Source organism: Vulpes vulpes, chromosome 13 (genome assembly GCF_048418805.1).
Source record: "Vulpes vulpes isolate BD-2025 chromosome 13, VulVul3, whole genome shotgun sequence".
In the NCBI taxonomy this organism is placed as follows: domain Eukaryota; kingdom Metazoa; phylum Chordata; class Mammalia; order Carnivora; family Canidae; genus Vulpes; species Vulpes vulpes.
In genome coordinates this window covers 51,884,205-51,910,721 of record NC_132792.1, presented here as the reverse complement: position 1 = coordinate 51,910,721, position 26,517 = coordinate 51,884,205, and the positions used below count along the sequence as shown (strand labels likewise).

The following is a 26,517-nucleotide window of genomic DNA, read 5'->3' as shown; positions in this document are numbered from 1 at the left end:
CACTGAGGTCACCTAGGGGTCCCCCAGCCCAGTTCATGTGGCCCTTGGTCTTTTTCCTGGACCCACACTTTCTCCACTTACTCTGTCACAGGAGAAGTGCACAAGCAGCTCCATGAGCAGGCTTGTGTTACCATTAAGCAATTCCAATTTCATATCTGACTGGAAAAAAAAAAAAGAGAAAAAAAAGAAAAGAAGCCTATTTGTGCTCTCCACGCAACAAAACACGCCTTTGTCTTATGCGAAGGCCCTGGAGATTTTGTCAGCACTGGTCCAGCTGTGACACACAGACATTGGTTCAATGGCCTATGTAAATGCTCTTTGTTCAGTGGAGAGAACGTGAGCCCTCTCTAAACCCAAATCCTAGGTTCTCCTGAGGTCACTCTCAAAGTTAGGAATGGAATCTGACAAAAAGTACCTGTGCCTTGCTCAACGGTTGGTAGATAGGTTAGAGTTAGAAAATTTTAATTAAAATGAGATAAAATTCTAATTACTTAATAGTTGTCTCCAGAATAACATCATTTCTTATTCACCAAGTGCTTATTATAGCCTGAACCGCTGGGAACACCCGGCTCCACCTTGTTAACCAAAGAAAACAGCTCACTTTTTCTAGGAACATTAACTCTTTTTTCAGACATAAGGTAGTATTTAGTGGGTTTGCTCATTAGTCGCTAAGCCTTTAATGGCCTTAAAGAGATTAACGAATTCTGAAAAGTAATCTATTGTGGGTAATAATGTTGAAGGCTTTCCTATAGCTACAGAAAACCATCACAATGCAGGACATACAACATTGGTGCTCGCTTAGATACACCACACACACACACACACACACACACACACACACACACACACACTACCCCACGTGTACTCTACTTTTATATGCACAAGTGACATATGGTAACAAATTTTATATGACATAAATAAAATGGCTAGTGCACTGTATTCTAAGAAATTAAACATTTCTACCATCTGCCATTCTTGCTTAAAAATTAGAAAAAAGTTGGAGGGGTCAACACTACTAAACCAACTACTAAACCAACTGAGTGAAGTTACCTCAAATTTAACCTAAAATCCAATATTCATTACAGCTTCTATCACCCTGGCAGGAAGAATAACCAATAAAAAGTTAACAGCAGTGCACTGCATTATAAGGCATAGGTGAACAGCATGACCCCACCTCAATGTAAGCAACACTTGGACGGTTTCCTTCCAACACAAACCCCACCTCTCCTACAAGTCTCACTCTGCTCCCCTGCTAGCAATAACTCTGAACTCTCACATGTTTTTAAAGATTTTATTTATTTATGAGAGATACAGAGAAAGGGGCAGAGACATAGGCAGAGAGGGAGAGGCAGGCTCCTCACAGGGAGTCCAATGTGGGACTCGATCCCTGGACCAGGGATCACACCCTGAGCCAAAGGCAGATGCTCAACCACTGAGCCACCCAGGCATCCCTGAACTCTCACATTTATAACTCCTACCTCTGTACACATTTTGCCTTCTACCTGGGATCATTCTTAGGTATAAAATGTAACTCTCCTACTAGACTAAGCTGTTTGAAGCTTGATTCCACATCACATTCATTTCATGAACTTTTACCATATCAACGTCAACTTCACCTCCGAGATATCACTCCTCACTTGCCGAAGTCCCAGGTACAAAGGCTCTGCACCTTTTCCACACACACATTACACACCAGGTCATCTCTATGGTGATGTGATCCACAAGATGGCCTCCAAGATGGCTTCAGTGATTGCTCGTAGTCACACACCTGTACCAGGGATGATCTGTATGACCAATAAAATACAGTTCTTGGATTCTCTCTCTGTAGGATGGATGAAAATCGGGTCACTGGCAGCTTTATGGAAAGGCCCAGGGAGTAAGAACCAGATACCTCCTGCCAAAGACTACCCAAATCAAGCTTTGAGATGACTCGAGCTCCAGCCAACAGTTTTAATGCAAACTCAGGAAAGACCCTGAGCCAGAACTATGTAGCCATCTAGTCTCAGATTCCTGACCTTTAGAAACTCTGTAACATAACAAATGTTTGGGTATTTTTTAAGCTGATAAGTTTTAGGATATGTTAGGCAACAACAACAACAAAAAAAAGTGTGAATTTGCTACCATATGTAAAGCAATCTCCATACCACCTTCATCTAGAATATTCTGAGACCCACCAAAAACTTCTCGAGGTTGAGATCCAGTGACGCTTATCTTTTGTGAAAATGCTTTGGATCCTCCCTCACCAGAATTACTCTTTTCCCTTAATTCAAATTGTATGGATCACTTTAACTATGAAGTCAGTGCATCTTCTGGTGCAGTGAAGGCTCACAGGCCTGCATCCCACACAAGCCAGCAACTCCCCAAGGCACAGATTAGGTCTCTACTTCTCATTAACCTAGTCAAATCAAAGATTCTCCACCATCCCACATCTGTAAACAGAAAAAAACTAGAAAGTGATATTATTGGACATTTGTTAGGGTTGGGATGATCCCCAGTAATAAAGACTTGATTAACTGTGGAGAAGCCTGCTGTAGTCAGGGACCACATTTGGAAAATGGGAGAGTCAGAGAAAGAGGAAAAAGGAATAAAACAAAACAAAACACAGACTGGTCCTAAGAAGAATTCAATTTTTCCTTCCTTTCTCTACCCCTACACTTTCTCTTGTAAGCGCATCAGAAGAGAATGGAAAAGGAGAATAACTGACAGAAACACTGCATTCGCACATTTACAGAGGAAGTGAGATGAAGCAGGTGGTTCAGGAGTCAAGAGAACAACGCCCTCCAAGTCAGCTGCCAATGGCTTCCAGCACCTTATCGTAGTGGTCACAGAGCATGAACCTGGGAATCAGACTGATTTGGGTTTGCATCTTGATTCCACATTTAGGACCCATAAGACCAAGGAACAAAGCATCCACTTCTTGGGCCTTCAGATCTCCCACCTGTAAATTACTACAAATTACTAAGGCAGCTTTTGAAAGGACTAAATGAGACAATCTACAAGTTTATATGAAACATCTAGAAGGCTGCATGTTCTCTCATCCCCTTCTCTTCCCCTTACTGGAGCCAACCTTCAGAATCTGTGCCCCAAAGAGAAGGGTCTAAACCCTAACACAGTCAAGTCATCTCTATTTGTCTTTGTTGCTATAAATCCAAAAGATGCTCTAGCTGGGGTACCTGGGTGGCTCAGTCAGTTAAGCAGCCAACTCTTGGTTTCAGCTCAGGTCGTGGGATCAGGCCCTACATTGGGCTCTGCACTCAGTGGAGTATCTGCTTGAGGATTCTCTCTCTCTCCCTCTGCCACTCTCCCCACTCACGGGCAACCACTCTCTCTTTAAAAAAAAAAAAAATCAATCTTTAAAAAAAAAAAGAGGCTCTATTGTTGGAAAGACAACCTTTCCAATTTAAAAGTATGGGTACTTTGGAAAACACATTTTCCCTTTGACCAGAACTCATTAAAACTTAGCAAGTGGCCACCCATAAGCATAGTCCACACTAATTTTTTTTTTAGGTTTCATAGTTAACACAATGTCCACTACATTAAAAGACCAACTGATCAGTCAACTAAAAAATTATCATTTCTAGAATTTACAAGTATCACAAAAAACCTACTCTGGGGACTAGAAGTATATAAAGATTAAAAAACCTACTAAGGACTAGATAGTTCCATTTTCAACATGAAGCACATGCATTAAATGTTTATTAAGATTCTAGTACACTCCACCATATTAGGCACCAAAGCAAACAAAAACAACACGCTTTTCAAAAGAAAAAGTGTTATTTATGCTCTCATTCGTGAAATATACACATTACATTTTTAAACAATCATAAAAGTCACAGTTTATTTGTGAACGAATCTGTAAAATGAAATCCGTGGAAAAGACTCCAATATTTAAGTTATATATATATAACAAATTCTATAACTAGTTTTAAAGAAAAAAGTTCAAGGAATGGTCAGAACCAACCAGGTCATTTACCCTTCTTCAAATGAAAGTCATCCTTGTCAGGCACATGTTTTTTTGTAATATCTTGTCCTCTTCTCTACTATGAAGAATATCACGTTAACAATACAAATAATTAGTCAGTAAATTATATCTTAATGTTACCAACATACAAGTTTAGGATTCTGCAGTGGGAAGCCAAATCCCAAGAAAAATAAGACAGTACTTTAAAAAAATACTCAACAGTTAAAAACAGCAGACATTTTACAATACAGGAGGCCATAAAGACACTGATCAATAGTCATCAGAACCAGCAGGGTTCTCCAAGCTAATCGAGGTTAAGTGACCTTCCGCTCCTGCTCCCCTCCCTGAAGGGCCTTTGTCACACAGCTGGGACCAGCACCAGCTTCTCCATAGCAACTGCAGCGAGCCCTGTAGCACTAGGAAAAGCATCAGATGCCTCCCCTTGTATTAAATATGTAGTAGGCTTCAGGATAGTGGTCTTCTTGGGAGGGAGTTCATGGGATGCTCATGTGGCTCAGAGCCCACCGCCACCCTTTTCTCAAAATACCTTTTCTGTCAGATTCACCGAAATAAGCCCACAACTGGTTCCTTGAGACCGTGGAACTGCCTTCAGCATGGTGTTCAGTGCCCATCTTAATCAAATCGAAGGAGTTCCACATTTTTTAGGTCATCTCTACCCCTTTGGCACCTCATCCAATAAGTTGTAACAGAAAAAAAAAAAATCTAATAAAGCACTGTACCTATTTAAACCCTAATAAGCTCCTTAGATCTTGGTTGTTTGGAAAGAATTAACACTGTAATGGGTCACTCTGTGGGTTATTTTTTAATTTGTTTCCACACACCACATGAGGTTCCAAATGCACAACTGTCTCAGGCTCTGCTGAAGTATTCTGGGACGAGGAGGAGGAGAGGTTCACTGTGTATGTGGGGAGCCCTTGTGTTAAAATCGGAACAAGTAAAAAAAAAATCGGAACAAGTTTTGTTATCATTTACAGGGTACTTTCACATGCAAAAGCACAAAAGTAAATAATGGATATGCAGGTGTCCTTACAATAAAGTTTCTTGGCTTTAAAAGGAGATGCTCCCAAGAAGCTCAAAGATACACCAGCAACATTGGCGAAGCACAGCTTGTAGCCCAAAGTGACCAATATAAGCAGATTTTGACAGCAAGTGATGATCTTTGAGCACACATGGCATTTGTCATCATAAAAGTCTTTTTTTTTCTTTAAAGATTCTTATTTATTTATTCATGGGAGACACAGAGAGAGAGAGAGAGAGAGGCAGAGACACAGGCAGAGGGAGAAGCAGGCTCCATGCAGGCAGCCCGATGTGGGACTCAATCCTGGGACTCCAGGATCACGCCCTGGGCCGAAGGCAGATGCTCAACCACTGAGCCACCCGGGTGTCCCATATATAAAAGTTTTAACACTTTTTCATGGGAAAGCAGTTTGCATGCTACAGACAAAGCAGGACTACCAAGGAGCTGCTGAAATGCAAGAACTCCTTTCTCTGCTTCTTTTTTATCTAAAACGTAGCTCAATGCCTGACATACAGGGAGTGCTCCAAGAGTGGAAATGGGTGACTAAGAATCCTAAGAATTTTTCTCCTTCAGGAGAGCTGCACTTTATAGGACCACCTCCACGTCCAGTCACTTTTGGAAGCACCATTAACCAACAGCATGGCAAACTAGGAACACCTAGTACAGACATTACATTTTTTACTCCAGAATAGCAGCTTCCTCTATATGCTAGGCCAACGCCAGACTAAATCAATATTTTTCACTTGCCGGAGGCAAAGGAGAAAAAAAAATTTTTTTTTTTCTGAAACTGAACTTAAAAGCAATGCCCTTTATTCTCAGATTATGATCTTCCTGATTTGAGAGGGTGGAGAGGGGTGTTAAAAATCTCACACTTATAAAAAGATGGTGGCTTTATATTGGCTGATTTTAATGACTTGGCAAAACAAGGAACTGACAAGCCAGCATGAGCTCCCCACCTCTAATTCTGACTTTACCTATCTAGGAAATCAAACCTATTAGCAATGGTAGTGCTGAGATGTAACACCCACCTACTTTGCCACAACCTACCTAAGACGGTAGCCCCACCTAATACCTGCCAGACTCACTTAAGACGTATCGTTGCCCAGGGCAGAAAAAAAAAGAGGAATAACTGGTTTAGGAAGTGGAGGATACAAGAAATGCTACATTTGGTTACCAATATGTAGAGTCTGACAAAAGGAAGGACATCCAGAATGGAGAAGCCTAACAATGACTTCACATTACAAGATACACTTGGACCTATATCCTCTATAAACTTGACATAAGCGAGCCATTGTTACCAAAGGCAATGCTTACCCACCAAGTGTACCGTGAGTGGAAAAAATGGTTGGATTATCAGTTTTAGGAAGTCTATAAAAAATGAAAAAAGACTGGCCAGCAGCCCAAAGCCCATTTCAAGCTGAATTTCCAAAGAGCCCAATCAGCACATTTTTACAATTTTCCTAGCAACTCCGGTTTAGCCCCAGCTTAGGAGGATAATAAATTACTCAGGGCTAGGTGTTAATGTGGTAAACATCATAAGGAGTCAGGGTGACGTTACCAACTAAAACAAAAATAACATAAAATATATAAATGCTCAGCAATTTCACTTCTCCATACTACCCTAGGCAAACATGTTTGCCTAAAGGATGGATAAACAAAGACGCTCAGTGCTGCAGTTATTTATAATAGTTTTACAAAATTCTGTAAGGAACCCAAATGCCCATTAATAGAAGTTAAATTAAAGCATATTTATACTCTGAAACACTATGCAGCAGTTAAAAAGAATGAAATGATCACAGTGGCACCCGGATCACTCAGTCAGTTAAACATCCAACTCTTGATTTTGCCTCAGGTTGTGAGATAGAGCCCCACATAGGGCTCTGCCCTGAGCTAAGCATGGAACCTGCTTAAGATTTTGTCTCTCAAAAAAAAAAAAAAAAAAAAAGATTTTCTGTCTCTCCTTCAACCTCTGCCCCTCCTCGTGCCCTCCACACTCTTTAAAAAAAAAAAGAGGATGGATCCCTGGGTGGCGCAGTGGTTTGGCGCTTGCCTTTGGCCCAGGGCGCGATCCTGGAGACCCGGGATCGAATCCCACATCGGGCTGCCGGTGCATGGAGCCTGCTTCTCTCTCTGCCTGTGTCTCTGCCTCTCTCTCTCTCTGTGACTATCATAAATAAATAAAAATTTAAAAAAATAAAAAATAAAAAATAAAAAAAATAAAAAAATAAAAGAGGAAGTAAAAAAATAAAAAAAATAAAAATAAATAAAAAATAAAAAAATTTAAAAAAGAGGAAGTGATTGCCAGGTACTACCACAAAAAGCTCTCCACAAGACAGAGCTGATAAAAACTAGAGAAGCACCTATAGTGCGATAGTATTTGCCTTTTTAAAAGGCACACATATGCAAAAATCAATTCTATGAGTGTTCCCAATGTGTGGTCCCTGAACCAGAGGCACTGATATCACCAGGGAACTCACTAAAAATGCAAATTCCCAGGCCCCACCCCAGACCCACTGAATCAGCAATCTGAGTCTACTAATATGTTTAGACAAGCCCTCAGATACAAACAAAAGCTTGAGAACTGCTAGTCTACACAGGTCGCTAAGAAAAGGACAAGATTCTCACCAAATGAGGTGTCTGAGCAAATATCTTTATCCATATTCTCTTGACCCGCCCCCCCATACTGCCTTTTTTTTTTTTTTAAACAAGAAGTGTTTTCGTGCATTGTTGCACTGTTCCTATAAATTAAAAGTAACTTTTTTTTTAGATACTACCAGGTACTGGGAGGGGATTGGAGAAATGGTTAACCATGCAATTACGGTAGAGGAAAAGCTTATGGGATAGGAGAATGGAGGTTCCCTGTGAGCTACTGAAATGTTGGAGCTCACAAAGATCATGAAAAACAAGCCAAGTAAGGAATTTTACTCCAGAATTCTCAGGAGTGTCTCAGTGAGTTCAGCTGATCTTACTAGCGTCTCCCACAGAAAATGTACACGACAGTCAACTCTATTACGATGGACACTTAGCTACCAAAGAATAATGCAAACATTGTTTTGGAAAAGCTGAAGTTTCACAAAATCTTCTGTTGTCTTGTTTTGTTGATTCCTTTGCACTATACTCTGCGGTGGACAATGCTGCTCCCAGGCTTCGCTGTCATCTTTATATTTTCTGGGGCTGCTTCCTTGAGCAGCAGGGAAAAGGAGACAGGAAACAGGGCTTTGAAATCTAAGTAACAAATGTAACCCTCTAAGCCCTGACATCCCTTTCCAGGTTGTGGGGTCTGGAAATGCATAAACTCAAGCAAACACCTCCACCTGTATTTTATTTCTCACCAACTTCACAGAAGTAAAATGGACCATTACTGCCAATATTTATAAACAAAGATGCACAAGTGTAGTCTGGAATCCACTTTAAAATAAGGTTATGGGGGGGGGGGGCACCTGGGTGGCTCAGTTGGTTAAGTGTCTGCCATTGGTTTAGGTCATGATCTCAGGGTCCTGGGATGGAGTCCCGCAAGGGGAGCCTGCTTTTCCCTCTCCCTTTGTCCCTCCCCACTGCTCTTGTGCTCTCCCTCTCTCTCATAAATAAATAAAATCTTTTAAAAAATAAACTAAGGTTATGGAAAACTATAATATAAAAATAGGATTAGCTATAGTTAATTTTCAGCAGAGAGATGGCAAGTAAGAGATAACCTTTTAATCTCCCTATTATTGCTACAAGTCATGTTCCAAACTAGGAATAAAAATAACTGGTACTTTATAAAGAATTACGAATTTTCCACTTCCAAATTTTTTTAAGCGAGAAGCCCATTTGATGTCCAAAATGCAGGTATCACCCTTGACACACATCCTACAACAGCTTAAAAAGCCAACATCTAACACAGCCTAGATATTCTTACCTTAACTCTGAGATAAAAGATCAAGTATAAGTTTCTCTCTCTAAAACAAGTACTCTTCAAGTTTCACTGAAGAGAAAAAAAGGAATAAGAGTACATTCTCACTCCTGGGTTTTGGGAACATCAGCTCCTTCAGTTTCAAGCTTTATTCTCCTAGATATTGCGAGGTCATCACAACCCACTTGTTCTTTGACACAAGCAAAACCCCATGCTTAAAGTGACTGCAGACCTACAAAGGAACAGCTGTGTGCCATTCAATGATCTGGGCCATGCTTCTCCATGGTACAGAGAAAAATGATCTCTTTTTTAACCTGAAAGCATGCATAGTTTTCCTTCTCATCTCCCACCATTCAGCCAATTTTTTTTTCCTTTAACAAGGCCAACTTTTTAGCCACATCCATTTAAGAAGCCTAGGTTCTTTACCTAGCGAAGATGAAACAAAAAGTTACAGCCTCATATAGAAATTTCCAATTTTTTAAAAAAGAAAAGATTTAACACTACATCAAGAATAATAAAGAAAAATACGATTTCACTCTGGAGAGAAAAGACTTAAAACTTAAGAAAAAGACCGTAGTGTCAGGCATCAGATATATTAAGAGGTCATCCTGTAATATGTCCACTGTAGAAGATCCATTCCCAAATGAGTTAGGAAGCAAGTGAAAAGCAAGCCAGGATAGAATTGCCTTTATGTCAACATCTGTCAGAGAAGGACGAAGCAATTACTGATAAGCAGCTTTCAGTATAAACAAGAGCCCTTGTACCTCTCTGTTACGTGGATAACAGAATGCTGCAACCCTAGGGAGCCTCTACCTTCCTGCGCCCCCTTCTAGAACAGACATTTCTGAATACTTCTGAATACTGCCTCTACCTCCCCCCACGGCCACCCACCTCAGAAGCAGGCCCATCCTGACCATCTTTTTCCTCCCCTCCTCCCCACCCCAGCTCTCCAGGGACGCTGGAGGACCAGGCCAGCCTGCAACCATGACTAACAGAATCACATGGGCAGAAGCCAACTCCACCTGGGCTGGCATGAAACAACCTGAGCAGCACGTTGAGGTATGAAATGCTGCTATGAGAACACCTTTCCTCAACACCCCCAGCCCCCCCGATCCCCCCATACCAATTACATTTACTATCCCAAACTGTGACTGGCAAATCCAGCTTTCAAGAAGATCTCTTCCGTGAGAGAAGTCAGGCACAAGCAGGTCTTGGGGTCCCTTTGAACAGAGGAAACTTGATATCCTGAAGGGCTGCCAAAGAAAGCAGCCTGTGTTTCAAGTCCGAGCTTGTGATTAGGAACCTGAATAGTGACTGCACAGGGTGTGTGCAGGGGAGAGGGAGGAGGGCTGGCGGAGGAGTATGAGTGACTACCGGAAATGAGGCCTGGGCTTTGGTTTTTACTTTCATTAAAACGTGTTTATGTTTCCCTTAGCACATCTGTCCCTTAATTAACAGGTATTTTCAAAGAAGGGATGATGCTGAGACACAAACAAATAAATGTGGGAGGCGGGGTGCTTAAAATGACAGAGATCTCTAGGCCCCTCTTATTTAAAAGATGTGTTACGTTGCTTTGCTTTTATACATTTTTGTCCCCGAGGATTATGTTTAGCTTATGGGGGGGGGGGGGGGGAATGATAAAGAATTACTCCAAAGCACTGAAAAATACTATACACATTTATGGCTGCCTGAAGCTGGAGATGCCAGGTAAGTGAGGACGCTAATGGCAGCCACAGTTGCTTCCTAAAAAGCGCCCCCCCAGGGGGTGGGAGGCGGGGGGGGGGGGGGGGGGGGGGCGGGGGGGGGGGAAGCTGCCCGCTGGCTTGGCTGGAATAAGCAGAGGTGTATTCAGCAGGAAAAACTAATTCCTCTAAAGGTGCTGAAGTTCCCTCAAGTGAGTCCTACAGGGGTGAGGGGAATGCTTCTTTTATAGCACTTCCACTCCCACCTCAGCACGGCCTTCTCCCCAAAACAGCAATCTCAAGACCTTAACTGAGGACCCAAGGACTCTGGCTCTACTGGCATCCAAACGTGACTCATCTCCAGTTAACACAAGGATTCACGAGCACAATCCCGTACACTGGAGACTTGGTTTTATTAAATAAATCTGCTCCATTTTAGCAAATGTATGTCTGTAACAAATCCATTTAAAATAAGGACTCTTGGGGTACCTGGGCTGCTCAATCAGTTAGGCATCCAACTCTTGGTTTCAGCTCAGAGGCATGATCCTGGGGTCCAGGGATCGCATCCCACATCGGGCTCCCCACGGGGAGCCTGCTTCTCCCTCTGCCAATGTCTCTGCCTCTCTCTGTGTGTGTCTCATGAATAAATAAATAAAATCTCTAAAAAAAATTTTTTAATTTAAAAAATAAAAATAAAATCATATCTCTCTACATGACTGACAGGTGGCAAAATATTGTAAAACTGTATGATACTGGGTAGTTCTTTAAGTCCCCCACACTTCACGCCCCCTTATCAGTAAGATGGAAAAGGAAGAGTCCATCTGAGCGGAGATGCAGAGAAGCTCAAAGAAGGCATCTGCTGCCCCGAACTGCTTGGCTGGAGACAGGACCAGGCATATACTGAATGCATCGTGAGCATCCCTGCCAAATAAAATTCCTCCTTTCTACATGGTACTGGTTGAAAAGAAGTAAGAATTTCGCATTCTTCCAAAGCTGAAAGGCCCAAACCATCCCCATCTCACCTTCTGCATCCTTCCAGTCGCCTTTGCAACCTCTAGAGAAAGACCAGAACTGCCACATTCTGTGGCAGGGCGCCTCGTGAGGGCCCACGAACTTTCTTCTTTTGTTCAGCACGGAAAATACAGATGTGAGGTAGTGGTATTAATGGCACAATGGACACACGTTAAAAATTCCCCAATGGGTCTCCTGGGGGACTCCATGGACTGTGGTCCTGACTCCTGATCCCAGCTCAGGTCTTGATCTCAGGGTTGTGAGTTCAAGTCTCACACTGGGCTCCATGCTGGGCGTGGAGCCTACTTAAAAACAAATTCCCCCAAACTGCAATTTATTGTCAAAAGCAAAAGGGTGACTGGGGGTGAACAAGCCCCTGGGTCAGGAGAAGCAGGACAGTCTGAGTGCCGGGGGGCTCGTGGTACAGTGCTCTGTGTGCAAATGTGGGTGAAAGCCCCAGGAGCCCAGCCCGTAGGGGCTGCCCACCGCACAGCCTCCTCCTCCACTCAGGGAGCTGGAACACTTGCTGGTGGCCAACATGTCCAGAATCTAAGGCGGAAGTGACAATATGACAAGTGTCCATACTCTGGGATGACATGGGATTAGAAATGCAATTGACTACTTCCCTCAATTCCTTCAATTGATAAAGAAAAATCAAAAGTTCCTCTTCATTTTCCAGTAAATTTTAAAAACTATGCAGCCTCTTAGTGTTTCCACTTTGCCCAGAATGCATACAGAGACCCAAAGAGTTAAATAAAGTATGAGTTCTGAAGATTCCCAACGACTAATTTGAAATATTTTTTCTAAGCTTTGAATCATTACACACATGCCGAGAGAGAGAGAGAGAGAGAGAGAGAGAGAGAGAGAGCCCTAAATTAATGTCACAATAGCAATGAAATTAATTAATAATAAATGAACAAACTAGGAAATCTGTTACTCGGGGTTTTTTTTATTCCCACAGAAAAAAACGTTAATACTAATAGGAAACATAAAATATCTTGAATAAATCCATGAAATAAAAGCAAAATTTAAAAAAAAAGAACAACAAAATTCCTGAGTTCTGTTTTATGACCCAAAATGGGGAAAGATAGAAAGGAGTGGGAGAAAATGGAAATTCAGTGGAGATAAAAGACAGGAAAAGAGAGGAAAGCTGAAGGAAGGAGGAAGAGCAAAGTTGGATGACAGACCCACAGAAAGTGTGGTGTGCAAAAGAGAAAACTGACAGGAGCCAAAAGACAGATGTGTGATTTGTAGTTTACACTTCACTCTGGATTTTGAGGAATTATCAAAGCTATCAAGTGCACTTGGGTGTTTCAGCAGAGTTCACTCCTCTTCAAATTTAACAGCTACGGTTGCTATTATAAATAGAATAATCAGACTAGGAAAACATCATCAGACCAGCTGCAGTGACCACAGCCCCAGCCAGAGGCAAACCAGCAAAACAGCAACCCCCCCTCCCAGGACTGGAGTCCTTTCTGGAGATTAAAAAGAGGAAGTCTGCGGATCCCGGGGTGGCTCATCCCGGGGTGGCTCATCGGTTTGGCGCCTGCCTTTGGCCCAGGGCGTGATCCTGGAGTCCTGCGATTGAATCCCAGGAATCCCGAATGAATCCCACGTTGGGCCCCCTGCATGGAGACTGCTTCTCCCTCTGCCTGTGTCTCTGCCTCTCTCTGTGTCTCTCACGAATAACTAAATTAAAATATTTTTTTTAAAAAAAAGAGAAAAAAAATAAAAATAAGAGGAAGTCTGAAATTGGATTATAATTCTGGGAAAAAATAAAAGCCCCTAAACCAAGAGCAATCTGTCATATTATCTTTACTGTTAGTCAAAATTTTTATCTAATCCCTGAAGCAATGGGCAATCCATTTTAAACATCATCAGAAGAATAGATTTGAAAGGTATGTTTCCCTTCCAACAGTGACCCGAGAGAAATAGCTGGTGGACTCCTGCTTGGGACCTGCCACTCTGGACTGCAAATCATTTTTCAAGAGAGCCTTCGAGAGAATATTTGACAAACCCAGGCACGCTGCACAAATGAATCCCACAGCCAAGACACTCCATGATGGAAGTGAGCACTCACAACTTCAGATTCGCCCTGAGAAATCACGTTTAAAAAAAAAGAAGAAAAAAAAAAAGCAAGTTACAGCTTCACTAGGATTTGGCTCAAATGTCACCTCCAGGCGAAATTGCTTCTCTGGCTCTCATACCACCCAGATAATGTGTAATACTGCACTTTCATTTTGCAAGTATTTAATAAGTACTTACTCTCTGCAAAGCTGTTACCATTAAAGTGAATTATTGCTCATAGACTTGAGCTCCTTGAAGGTCAAACTCCAGGGTATGACTATTATAATACATTTTGCATTAAAAGCATCTTAACTAAAACCAGTGACATATACAGTAATAGCAAAGCCAGTTATTCTCCCCCTGCTTCTGGCTTCTCTCTTTTTACAAATGCGCACAGAGGTCAAACTACCACCCTCTTTGCGTTCAAAAACAAAACCTGACACTGGATACTGGTGAGCAGTCTCACCCCACCCCAACCCACAGAGTCTGAACCCCTCAGCATTACCTACCCTGGGTCCTCAGCACCAGCCAATACCCAATACTCTTTCTGGCCCATCCACTTGGCTCTCTCCACTTGGCCTCTCCACCGCCCTTGAAAGTTGAACTCCGTCTTAACTTGCACCTTCCTCTCTCTGCCCTGAAATGTTCACATCCAAGTTCTGCTCTCCTTTCACTCCACTTTCCTCCCCCTCCCCCGCTCCCCCCCCCCCCAGTGGGCCATCTCAGCAACTTAATAGCTTCCAAGATCACATGTCTCCCAAACCTCGACATCCTGCCCAGTTCCTTCTCTTAGAGATCCGTATTTCACCCCTGAACCTACCCACATAAACGTCCCATGAGACCTAGGTAGTGGTTTTAAAACATGTGCCCAGAGCCACTGATGCTCTTCCCTCCCAAAGTGGAGTCAAGTCTCACCTCCTTCTCCTTGAGTATGGGCTGGCCTCTGCTGGCACATTTCTAACAGAATGAGGACGAAGTGATGCCCGAGGCGAAGTCATAAAAGCCACACAGCTTCTGTCCACCTCTCTCTTAAGAGTCATACCTTGGGAGCCCTTAGGGAACACACAAGAAGGGTGGGCATCCTGGGGCTGCCCACTGTCAGGTCTACAGCACAGTCTCTGGCATAAACTACTACTCAACACAGGCAACCAAATAACCACCATCGAACAGGCCTGTGCTGGGGGGTTTTTCTGGAGGCCACGCAGACAGAGACGGGTGCCGAGGAGCCCCAGCTAGTTGAGTCTTCCCAGTACCACCACCCCTCATGGGAGTGAGTAAGCCTTCAGATGATCTCCGCCTCACACTTCAAATCGCCCCAGCTGAGGCTAGCAGAGACAAGCTGTCCTCACCAAGCGCTGCCCAAGTGACAGATCTGTGACCATAACAAATGCTGCTGTTGTAAACCACTGGGTTTTACCATGGTGTGTTATGCAGCTTCGGACAACTGGGAAGGCCTCAAGTGTGCCATACGCCAAACATAATTATCTCCTTCCCAGCATCTGCTCTTCTTTCTAGATTTTCCATCCCAGTTCCTTTTCCATGGAACCTGAAAGCCCTTCTCTCTACTCTTCTCTAACCCTCAGATCCCCTCCACCCGACATGACACACAGTAGCCCAGTGATCTCTCAGGAACCCAGCACCCCCACCTCTGGTGTGGAAAACTAATAAAAAGGAAACCTCACTAAAATGAAGTTGGGAGGGTGGGGAGGGGGAACTCTCTTGCCCCACCACTCGTAGTGGATTGCAGACCCAACAGGAAGAGAGACAGGACCTTGCACACAGATACTACTTTACAATTCTAGCAGGAAGAAAAGAGACTTCCTCCTGCCCCAGCAGCCCAGCCAATGAGAGAGAGTCCCAGCTCAGCTAATGAAAAGCCACTAGGCTTAGAACCCCCAGTTTAGGGCCCCTGGGTGGCTCAGTCTGTTGAGCGTGGGACTCTTGGCTTTGGCTCAGGCATGATTTCAAGGTCGTGGGATCAGGCCTGGCTAGGGCTCCACGCTCAGGGCAGAGTCTGTTTGAGATCCCCTTCCTCCCTCTCCTTCCTGCTCTGCTTGTCCTGCTGCTTCTTTCTCTCTCAAATAAATCAATAAAATCATTAAAAAATAAAATAAAAACCCTCCCAGTTGACTCCAATGAGGTCTTTGTTTATGACAGTCTTCCCAGCTTCCCACTTTCTTCTACAAAAGAAGATTCCTCTCCTGTGCTTGGTGGACTTGCCTGTGGATTTTGCCATAGTTTTCCTGTCCTGGATTGCAATTCTCCGTTATTCTCAAAGAAACCCATCTGCTGCTGGTAAAATAACTGGCAGTTTTGCTTCTTAGGGTTAACACTGGCTAGGAATACAGAGACATACTTTACCTGGTTTGCTAGTACCTTCTATTCAATTGCCAAAATAATATCCTAAAACTGAACTCCCCCACACCTGCCACCTACTAACCACCTACAGAATACAGTCTGGATTCCTGATCCTAGCACACAAGACTGCTCACACCACCACCCCCTCCCCACACCCAGATGACTACCTGAGGTTCCGGATCCAGGGAAATTCTGAGGATTCACAAACACCTTTTTGCCCATCCGTGCCACTGCTTCATTGTACATGTTGACTTGCCTCCATAAACTCCTTTCCTCGTCTGTCTCTCACCCCTCACAAAGATTCCTACTTAGCCATCCAGTCCAAGGTCAAAGGTCATGTACTGTAAGAATCTTTTCTGATGACCCAGCCAGAGTTGCTCACTTCCTCCTCCATCACTTATGCAAGCAAGCTCTTACAACACCCATTTCAAGACAATGAGCAAGCTCTATGTCTCTTTCTCCAGACTGGCCTTGAGCCTGAGGGCAGGCATCATATCATGTTTGCTCTCAAATACATTAAATGTTTAATTTGAACAGGAAACCACCAAAGTAGCCTTTTACAAAAATGTCTAATATTCAGTTTCAGAATCAATACTATTCAGCACCAAAACTAGTCATCCCTTTACACCTTGTTTCTTCATTTGTAAAGCAGGGATATTAAAGTACTGTTCATGGGTTTCTTGGGAAGATATTTAAAAATGGGGCAGCCCAGGTAGCTCAGTGGTTTAACACCACCTTCGGCCCAGGGCATGATCCTGGGGATGCGGAATCAAGTCCCACATCGGCTCCCTGTTTGGAGCCTGTTTCTCCCTCTGCCTGTGTCTCTGCCTCTCTCTCTCTCTCTCTCTCTCTCTCTCTCTCTCTCCGTGTGTGTGTGTGTGTGTGTGTCTCATGAATAAATGAAATCTCTTAAAAAAAAATAAATAAAATATTTTTAAAAAGATATTAAAAAATGAAACATGAAAAGCACTTAGAATATAACCTAACATATAAAACACACTCAGCAAATGCTGTTGCTGGTATTAGAAGGAGTCAGAAAAAAAAAAAAAAAAAAGAAGGAGTCAGAGGAGTATTTCTATAAGTGATCCAGTAAAAACCCAGCTGGAAGACTTAGATAATTATAATGCAAGGCTGACGCTATGTCCCTTCAGGTTCCAATTTTATTTTAATTAGTTGAGGAAAAAAAAACATCTCTAAGAAGTATGAAGTATCCCCAGGGCTTTAAAACCGGTTAACAAATGTAGCTTAAATTTTTCTTGGGGTCCTGATGATTCTCTTAGAGATAAGAGGTGTGGGACAAAGTTTTTGTAGCACTCATCACATCTAGCACAGTGTATGCAGGGAAGTCGTGATCAATCAGCTTCTGTTTCCTCATATATAAAGGGAAAATAATACCAGTCCTATCACCCACCAGCACTAAGATTCAAATAAAATAATACGTCAAAAAATTAATAAGAGTTTTGCAAAAGCCAGGTGGCAGTATCACCATCATCACCAATATCATTCTGAGTTCTAATAAAGTCATATACCAAAAGGGATATTCTCACATGACACCAAAACAATAGGTTGGTCATCCTTTTGCTAACTGCCCCCAAGGCCAAAATGTTTGCATTTTTCTCTCTCTGCAGAATTCTCATTCTGGTTAACTAGTGGTCAGTACTTGACACCACTGTCAACATACCCCCTTGCCCTTCTCAACTGCAGTCAAATAAAACTTCTAAAATGCGCGGAGACCACCCATGCCTCCTAAACCCAGGACACATTTGAAGTAAATAACTAACTTTGGTAGAACAACATAGGAAATGCATCCGTGAAAATATTTATTGAGCACTACATCCAACATGCTTTAGAGAATAGAAATGTAACCTCACTGTCTCTTTCTCTATCTACATACATATATACACACAGTTAACATAATACCTCAGAAGTAAAGTACTAATTTGGCTTCTTCTATTTACAGATTTTCAGTGATTATATATAAAACTAAAAAATATTTGGAACCTATCGTCTTGCCTCTCTGCCAAACCATTATCCTTTCCTAATTCTTAGTCACTCTATCTAACCCAATCTGACTCTATACTAGGAATCTTTCCAATTAATTACGTGCAACAGGACAAAGATTTATGGAGTACCTACTACATACACACCTGAGTGCTAGGAATACAAATATAAGAACCTTTTTCTGTTCTAGTGACACTTTATTTCTAGCCAACTACAGACACTAATGAGTTAGATAAACTACTATCTTCATTCCTATAGCCCTACTGATTGCACCAGATGTTCCTTTTCACACCACAATGCCTCCAACAAAGCCCAGAACACAATGGCTGAAGTCTGATCCTAACAGTAAACTCCCAATCCTAAACTTTATCAAGGTTATGCTTATATAAATTTTTAAACTGATATTATTTGCCTATCTGTAACATGAAACACACCATGCCTATAAGCCGAGGCATGTAAATTAACAGTAATACCTAAACCCACTATTTTTAGTACTGACTGATTACAAAAGTGTGGTAAGAGAGAAGACTTAAAGACCCAGGGAAGGAAGAACTGAAAGCTGCCCAGAGCCATGCAAATTACTCCCAAAAATGTCACCTACAAAGTATTTGCTCTTAATACTGTATTTTGTTAGTAAAAACAATATCTTAAAGGTCTGACATAACCAAAATAAAAATAAAAACAGGAAAAATATGTGCCACAAAACACAAAGGTTTAATAGGACCATGGGGGGGATGATGAGAAGGCGGCCAAGACACACCAAGATCCAAGTATAAAAAGTGAGTAACAACCTCAAGAGGAGAAGAAAAATGGCTAATAACATATATAGCTTCTCAGTAAACAGAGGAATTTTTTTTTAATTTTTTTTTTAATTTATTTATGATAGTCACACAGAGAGAGAGAGAGAGAGAGGCAGAGACACAGGCAGAGGGAGAAGCAGGCTCCATGCACCGGGAGCCCGACGTGGGATTCGATCCCGGATCTCCAGGATCGCGCCCTGGGCCAAAGGCAGGTGGCCAAACCTCTGCGCCACCCAGGGATCCCAACAGAGGAATTTTAAATAAAAAGAGATGGCATTTTTCTCCTATAGAGTTACTAATTCTTTTTTCTTTTCTTCTTCTTTTTTTCTTTTTTTAATGCAATGACATTTGTGCAGCAAAGGAAACAACCAAGAGCAAAAAGACAACCTACTGAATGGGGGAAAATACATGTAAACCATTGATCTCATAAGGGCTTAGTATCCATAATATATAAAGAACTTTTACAACTTGGCAAGAGTAACAAAAACAAATAATCCAAACAAAAATGGGCACAGGACTTCAACTGACATTTCTCTAGAGAAGACATACTGACGGCCCACAAGCATATAAAAAGATGTTCCACATCACTCATCATCATGACAGTGCAAATCAAAACTACAATGAGCTATCACCTCACACCCACTGAGATAGCCTCTATCAATCAATCAATGAACAAGTGTTGTTGAGGATGCAAAAAAACAAACCCTTTCAACCTCTCCTGTCATTTTTTTTGCTCCCCACTCACACCTACCCTCCTCCCTTTAAAATAACTGTTGGTGGGTGACACCTGGCTCAGTCAGCTGAGCGACCAAATCTTGGTTTCAGCTCAGGTCACAATCTCAGGGTTATGAGATCAAGCCCCACATGAGCAACACACAGGGTATGGAGCCTGCTTAAGATTCTCTTTCTCTACCCCTCTGCTCCTCCCATGCCTCCCTCCATGAAAGAAAGCGAGGAATGAAAGAAAGAAAGAGAGAGAGACAGAAAAATGGGGGACAGGGAGGTAGAGAAGGAGAGGGAGAAAAGCTATACCAACAGGATTTCTGTTGTATTTTCATCTAGACAAATTGATTCTAATGTTCATTTGGAAATGGAATCTGGCAAGAATAGCTAGGAAAAAATTCTAACAATAAAAATAGAGGGGCTCTTGGCTGGCTCAGTTGGTAGAGTGTTTGACTCTTGATCTCAGGGTCAGGAGTTTGAGCTCCATGATGGGCATGGGGAAAGAGAAGGAAAGAAAAGAAGAAGAGAAGAGAAGAGAAGAGAAGAGAAGAGAAGAGAAGAGAAGAGAAGAGAAGAGAAGAGGAGTAAAGAAAGAGGGAAGAAAGAAAGAAAGAAAGAAAGAAAGAAAGAAAGAAAAGAAAGAAAGAAAGAGGAAGGAGGGAGGGAGGGAAAAGGATGGAAAGAAAGAAAAGAAAAGAGAAAAAAGGAAAGAAAAGAAAAGAAAGAGAGGAAGGAAGGAAGGAAAGAAAGAAAAGAAAAGGAAAGAAATAGTAATCAGGGACAATCAGTCTTTCCAGGTATTTTTACATATTATGAAGCTATGATAACTTAGTTTGGTTGCTGGGAATGCACAGATAGATCAAAGGAAAAGAACAGAATACAGAAATTTAGTATATGACAACAGTAGTATTTCAAATCAGTAGAAAATCCAATATTCAGTGACTGGTATTGGGCAACTGAGTGGCCAATTGGGAGCGGTGGTTAAGATTCATACCTCACACTTTCTATCAAAATAAACTCCAGATGGATGAAAGACTTAAATGTAAAAAATAAAATCGATAAAAAACAGAAACTCAAAGTGGGGATGGTATTTCCAGGAATGATTCAAAAGCTAGAAGCTAAAAATGAAAACAGCCATCAATTAGTGTTTCTACTTGGGAAAAGATCACTATCAAGTCAAAGGAGTAAAGACAAACCAGGAAAAAATACATTAGCAATTCATATCATGGATGGAGGGCCACATTCTGCAAATCAAGGGAAAAAAGAACACAACAGAAAATTGGGCAAAGTATATAATCTGACATTTCACAGAAAATGAAATATAGATTTAAATTTACCAAACCACTTTCATATTAAATATATATATATATATAATAAACCATATGCTAAGAAACCCCTCTTGCCGTATAGGATAAGCAAAGATGAAAAAGTGTGACAACACCCAGGCCGAATGATGGAGGGAAGCAGATGCCCACACAATGCTAGTAGAGTGTAACTGGCACTTCTACTGAGCAGGATTTCGCACTATCCAAACTGAACAGTCACATCCTTCTAACAATTCTTCCTACAGACATACTGGCACATTTATCAAATGACTTGCATACAAATTTATTTGCTGCAGATTTGTTTTAAAAGCAACATACCAGGGGAAACTGAAATGGCCATCAATAGGGAACAAGTATCACCTATTAGGATACATAACATGGTACATCCACAAATAGCCATTAAAAATGAAGCAACTCTATATAACTATTGAATAATCTCTAAAACATATATTGTATTTAAGTGGAGGGAGTCAGGTGGTAAACAATCTGCATGTTACGATTTATATAATATATCCACACACATATATATTCATATATAAGTGTATAGATACCTACCTGCATAGACTCTGGATGGAAAGAGAAGAAACTGGTACAATGCTGGCACTGCTATGTGAGGGAAACAGCCCAGGAGACAGGAATGGGAGGAAGATTTATGTTTTGCAAACTTTGAGTCAGTTAGAATTTTGATCACACGCATTAATTACCTGGTCACAGTAGTCAAAATGATGTTGGAGAAGCATATTTTTTAAATATATTGAGGTTTTGTTTTTTGTTTTTGTTTTTGTTTTTGTTTTTGTTTTGAAAAGGAGTTATAAGGGGCGCCTGGCTGGCTCAGTCAGAAGAGCATGTGACTCTTGATCTCAGAGTCATGAGCTTAAGCCCCATGTAGGGTGCAGAGATCATGCAAATAAATTTTAAAAACTTAAAACAATTTATAGGGATGCCTGGGTGGCTCAGTGGTTGAGCATCTGTCTTCGGCTCAGGTCCTGATCCCAGGATCTGGGATCGAGTCCTGCATCAGGCTCCTTGCGGGGAGCCTGCTTCTGCCTCTGCCTATGTATCTGCCTCTCTCTGTGTCTCTCAGGAATAAATAAATTTTAAAATCTTTTTTAAAAAATTAAAAATGAGTTATAAAATGAAATATTCAATAAGAGATCATTTTATGACTTGTTTAAAGTGATACATATTGATTTATACCCATAAATCAATAAGCTAATAATGAGTTTTCAGAATAGAATTATGGATGATTTTTTTCTTTTTCATTGTATTTTCTGATTATTCTAAAATGAACAACTATTCACAGCTACCAAAAAGTATTTTTAATGTAAACATGTTAACTTCAACTAGACATTAAATCACTTGATTCCCACCCCCCCGGATATTTTTCCAATAAAAATACATCGCTAAGATGACGGTTTCTGTACTACATGCAAATAAAATTTGGGAGAGTCTCTGAAGATTACAGCAATCAACAATTAAAACAGAAATAATGAACCCCAAAGGAAAATATAATAATCTTAACCTACAACAAAAGGATTAAAAGCAAATAAATTCAGGGGATTTTGCTGTTCTTTGTGGTCCTGAACTGAGAGTATGTTTGTTTTTATCGTGTGCATAGATTATGCTGTTTTGAGATCTTGCTAAAAGATCACAACCCCTCCTACCACTCAGCTTTTGCCCTAGAGACCAGGAAGGCTGCCGCATAAAAATAAATGCAGGAAGTGAATTTGAACTAACAAAGACATTAGTACCATATGGAAAGCGAGACTTGACCAAAGACACCCAGGAGTGGGGTGGGTCAAACCCTGAGTACTATTATCCATTCATCTCTACATTTGTTTTATTTTTAAATAAGTGACATCTCACGGTTCTACTATTTTGAAGGTACAATGCCAAAATTACAGTGGCATATCATTGTTTTACTTTTCTTGCAGCCTTCTCCTCTCCCAGGTTTTTGGCTCCAGCAGCCCTCCCTCTCTCCCTGAAAAAAAAGTTTTAGGGTGAGAGTGTGTCTGTGTATGTGTGTGTGTCTGTGTGTGAATTCAAACACAGATAAAATGCACTAATGGCTAGATGACTGCCGAAGTACAGGTTATTGCTAACATAAGAGAGTACTCAAGTATAAATATTTATTCGACACCATAAAAGGCAGCCAGGAGGTTTTTTTTACACAATGTATGCTCTAGTTATCATGGCACACTACACTTTCAAAGTAGTGAAAGCAGCACACACATTCAATGTGCTGGCTTCTGGGGAGAAAGTCTTGAGATGCACTACGCAGTCTAAGGTAGGTTTTATTTTGGGGGGGGGGTAATGGTATGTATGCAAGTATGTATGTATGTATGTATTTGACAGAGAGAGTGTGAGCACAAGCAGGGGGAGCAAGAGAGGGAGAAGCAGGCTTCTTGCCCAGCAGGAAGCCCAGCAGGGTCTGATCTCAAGACCCCAGGATCATGACCTGAGCCAAAGGCAGACACTTAACCAACTGAGCCACCAAAGCATCCCTTGGGGTATGTTTTAAATCAATTACTGTGGACTAAGTTCTCAATATAAGCAGAATATTATGTACAAGGTCTGGGTACAGGGGAAGGTGGGGAAAACAGCAGACTCTGAGCCAGACACTTTATAGTATTAGAATATATTATATAAAACACAAGGAAAACTGTTCTAAGACTTTATAGCTCTGTTAAATTAAAAAAAATAGCAAGGGATAGATTTTGACAACTTTAAGGAAGGTATAAGGAAATATTTACATTAAAGAAATGCAGTTAAGACAAGAGGTAGGGCATTTAATTTTGCATCTAGAGTCGTTTGTTTTTGCTTTTGTTTTTTTTTTTTTAGGGAACAGACAAATGCAACTCCGTGTACACTAAAAAGTAAGTTAAATCCCAAAATGTTCTTATGCGGCTTTCAGTACTTGAAAAAAAAAATACAATTCAAGAGAAAATCAGAGTTTCATACACATTCTTTCAGCAAACACTGTTTGGGAGGGAACATGCAGGTTTACAATCCCAATTTCCTCCTCTTTTTTCAAGCAAGTCTCACCACGGATTCAACAAAGACTGAGCCATCCACTCTGCTAGTTCCAAGACCTTACAAGTAAACTTACCCTCTAAGTCCAAAACAGCCTTGATGGACAACTTTCTCTGCCTAACCACAGAGTTCTGCTCCTTTAAAATACAGAGGGGGAAAAAAGAACAGTAGTAAGTGGGAACCAAGGGCGGACATCAGAGGTTCCAACAGCCAGAACGTACTCTTGGTCACTTTTCCTTTTCATCTTGGGCAGTCAACAAGCATTTCGGAGCACCTACTTTTTGCCATGGGAACATAAAGATGGGAACACAAAAGAGTGGAACTTGTTCCTCCCTCTGCCTGTATCTCCATTTCTGTGTCTCTCCTGAATAAGTAAAATCTTTAAAAAAAAAAAGAAAAGAAAAGAAAGAAAGAAAAGAAAAGAAAATGCAAAAGAGATAGGCAGATGGAACCAGAAGCCTAAGGAGAGGCCACGTGGCTGCAAGACAGCAAAGCTGAGTGAGCCACCTGACCTTCCCAATGCAGGTGACTCATGTTTCATTCTGAGCTGAGTTTAGACTCCCCTCTTTAGGAGGATGGATTTCCCTTGCCCTCGAGGAATAATAATTAAAAACAAGAACTAACATGACTAACCAAAGAAAACATCGGAAAGTTAGAAACGGAGAGACTCCCCTCATAGGCCAAAGAACTCATAAAATATCTCACGCACATGAAAAACTAGTCCTACAAAAACCACACAAGGTGCAATCAGCATGGAGGTACTAATGACTGTGATTCTCACCAAACTAGAAAACCAAATCTAGTAACATCAGTCACACCATTCACCTGGTCACACACAGCTATTTCATCTAGTTTGACAAGTACCAAACAGAGCTACTCTAAAAACAGCATTATGATAAATATGACAGTGTAAGGCATATGCAAATATGCACGTTCACATGTTTGACATCACAAGACACCCTCATGAAAAAGCAGACAGAACAATGCTGGCTTACGTGGTGGCTCCTAGGCCTTCTCCTAACAACACACAGAAGACGGGAGGTGAGCTTTCTGATTCAAACATTTAAGGATCTACCATGTGCAAATCACCATCTTACCCAACCCTGGACAAAGATGCAGTATATGCTTCTAACATCAACAAGCTTCCAATCTAAACAACAGGTGTTCAGATATATGTTACTTATTATTCGTATACACACACACATCAATTACATATTGTATACACAATAGTATATAGGGAATATGCTTTTATTTACATAAAAAGCCTGCCTAAAGGTAAATATAAAGTGATAAGCAAAAAATGAAAACTGTCGTGCTTGAACTCAAAATAGGAGTCGTTCCTCTCCCCACTTCCTAAAACGTACCTTAACACTGTTACTTTTTTTCCCCCTTGACATTTACGTATCTTTTAAAAAGCGTGCCACCGGCTGTATTATTACCGGGTTAGTGTCACAAAGATGAAGCAACCTTTAAATACTTAATATTCAGATCTTAAAACCATGCCCTCCTGTTTGCATCCCCCTTAAACCAGCCTTCTGCGGAGACCATTTCACTTGAGATACTACTGTTTGCAGAAACGAGTCCATCCAGAGCAGCAGCGGTGAGACCGTGGGGTTTCACCTTGAGGAGGCAAAGAGGACCCTTACTCGGAAAAGCTCCATCCCCCGCACCCCCATAAGCCCTGGACACCACGGCAGAATTCAGGGACACCTCTTACACAGAGACGTCCAAAACCATCGCTCCGGGGCCCAAACGCCCCCAGAACCCTAAGCACGCTAACTGGACGAGGGCAGGAGTCTCAATCCTGGGGACGCGGGGGGGAGGGGGGGGGGCCGGTCCCGTCCTGAGCGGCGAGAGGACCCGCGGTCGGCAGTTCCTCCGTCTGCACCGGCGACAGGAGCGCGCGCGGCCCCCTCGCCGCCGCCCAGAGCCTCCGGCCTCCCCACCCCCTCCTGGTCTCTCCCGCAGGGCCCGGGGCTCCGTCCGCCGCTCCCGCGCGCGCGCGCACACACACGCGCACATGCACACGCGCAGCGCGCACACGCGCACATACGCGCATGCACACGCGCGCACACTCACACACGCGCACACGCACACGCGCGCACACACGCGGACGCACACGCGCGCGCGCACACACACGCACACGAGCGCGCGCACATGCACGCGCGCGCGCGCCCGCGGCCCCAGCCGCCCGCTCCCCTCTCCCCGCGGCTCGGCCCCGCCGCGACGCCAGAACCGGGTCGGGAAGATGCAAGTCGGGGAGGCTCCGCTCCCGCCGGGGCCGCCGCGCACCTGCTGCGGGCGCCCCTCCCGGAGGCGCCGCGCCCTCACCTTGCTCGCCGCGGTCCATGGCTCCGTCCCGCCCGCCGCCTCGCGTCCTCTGCGCCTCCGCCCGGCGCGCCGCTCCTCGCCTCCGCCCGCGACTCCCGCCGAGTCCCCTCCCCCGGCGGCGTGGGGCGCGGCGGCGGCGCCCGCCCTGGGCGGGGAGCGCTTTCCCGGGGCGGCACCCAACCACCTGACCCGGCCGACCTGAGCGCCCCGCCACGTCGGCGGGGGGGGGGGCGGGGCTCCGCGGCGGCCGGGGGGGCGGGGGAGCAGCCGCGCGCCGCGGGGAGGCCCCTCGAG

The 26,517-nt window shown here is 42.7% G+C and overlaps 1 protein-coding gene across 11 annotated transcripts in view; it reads right to left on the bottom strand.

Moving 5' to 3' along the window:
• TPD52 (tumor protein D52) overlaps positions 1–26,411 on the bottom strand; it is a 107,266-nt gene extending 80,855 nt beyond the window's left edge. For 3 of the 11 annotated variants that reach the window (XM_072734435.1, XM_072734437.1, XM_072734438.1), the window contains exon 1: positions 26,224–26,411. In XM_072734435.1, coding sequence (XP_072590536.1) covers positions 26,224–26,242 — 19 coding nt within the window. In that variant the 5' untranslated portion in view covers positions 26,243–26,411. Of the gene's footprint in view, positions 1–14,161; positions 14,307–14,567; positions 14,623–16,177; positions 16,302–23,968; positions 24,030–25,609; positions 25,802–26,223 lie in introns of those variants that run through there. The other 8 variants (XM_026012872.2, XM_026012876.2, XM_072734430.1 and 5 more) reach the window with 7 other exon arrangements.
• Between the last annotated feature and the right edge of the window lie 106 nt (positions 26,412–26,517).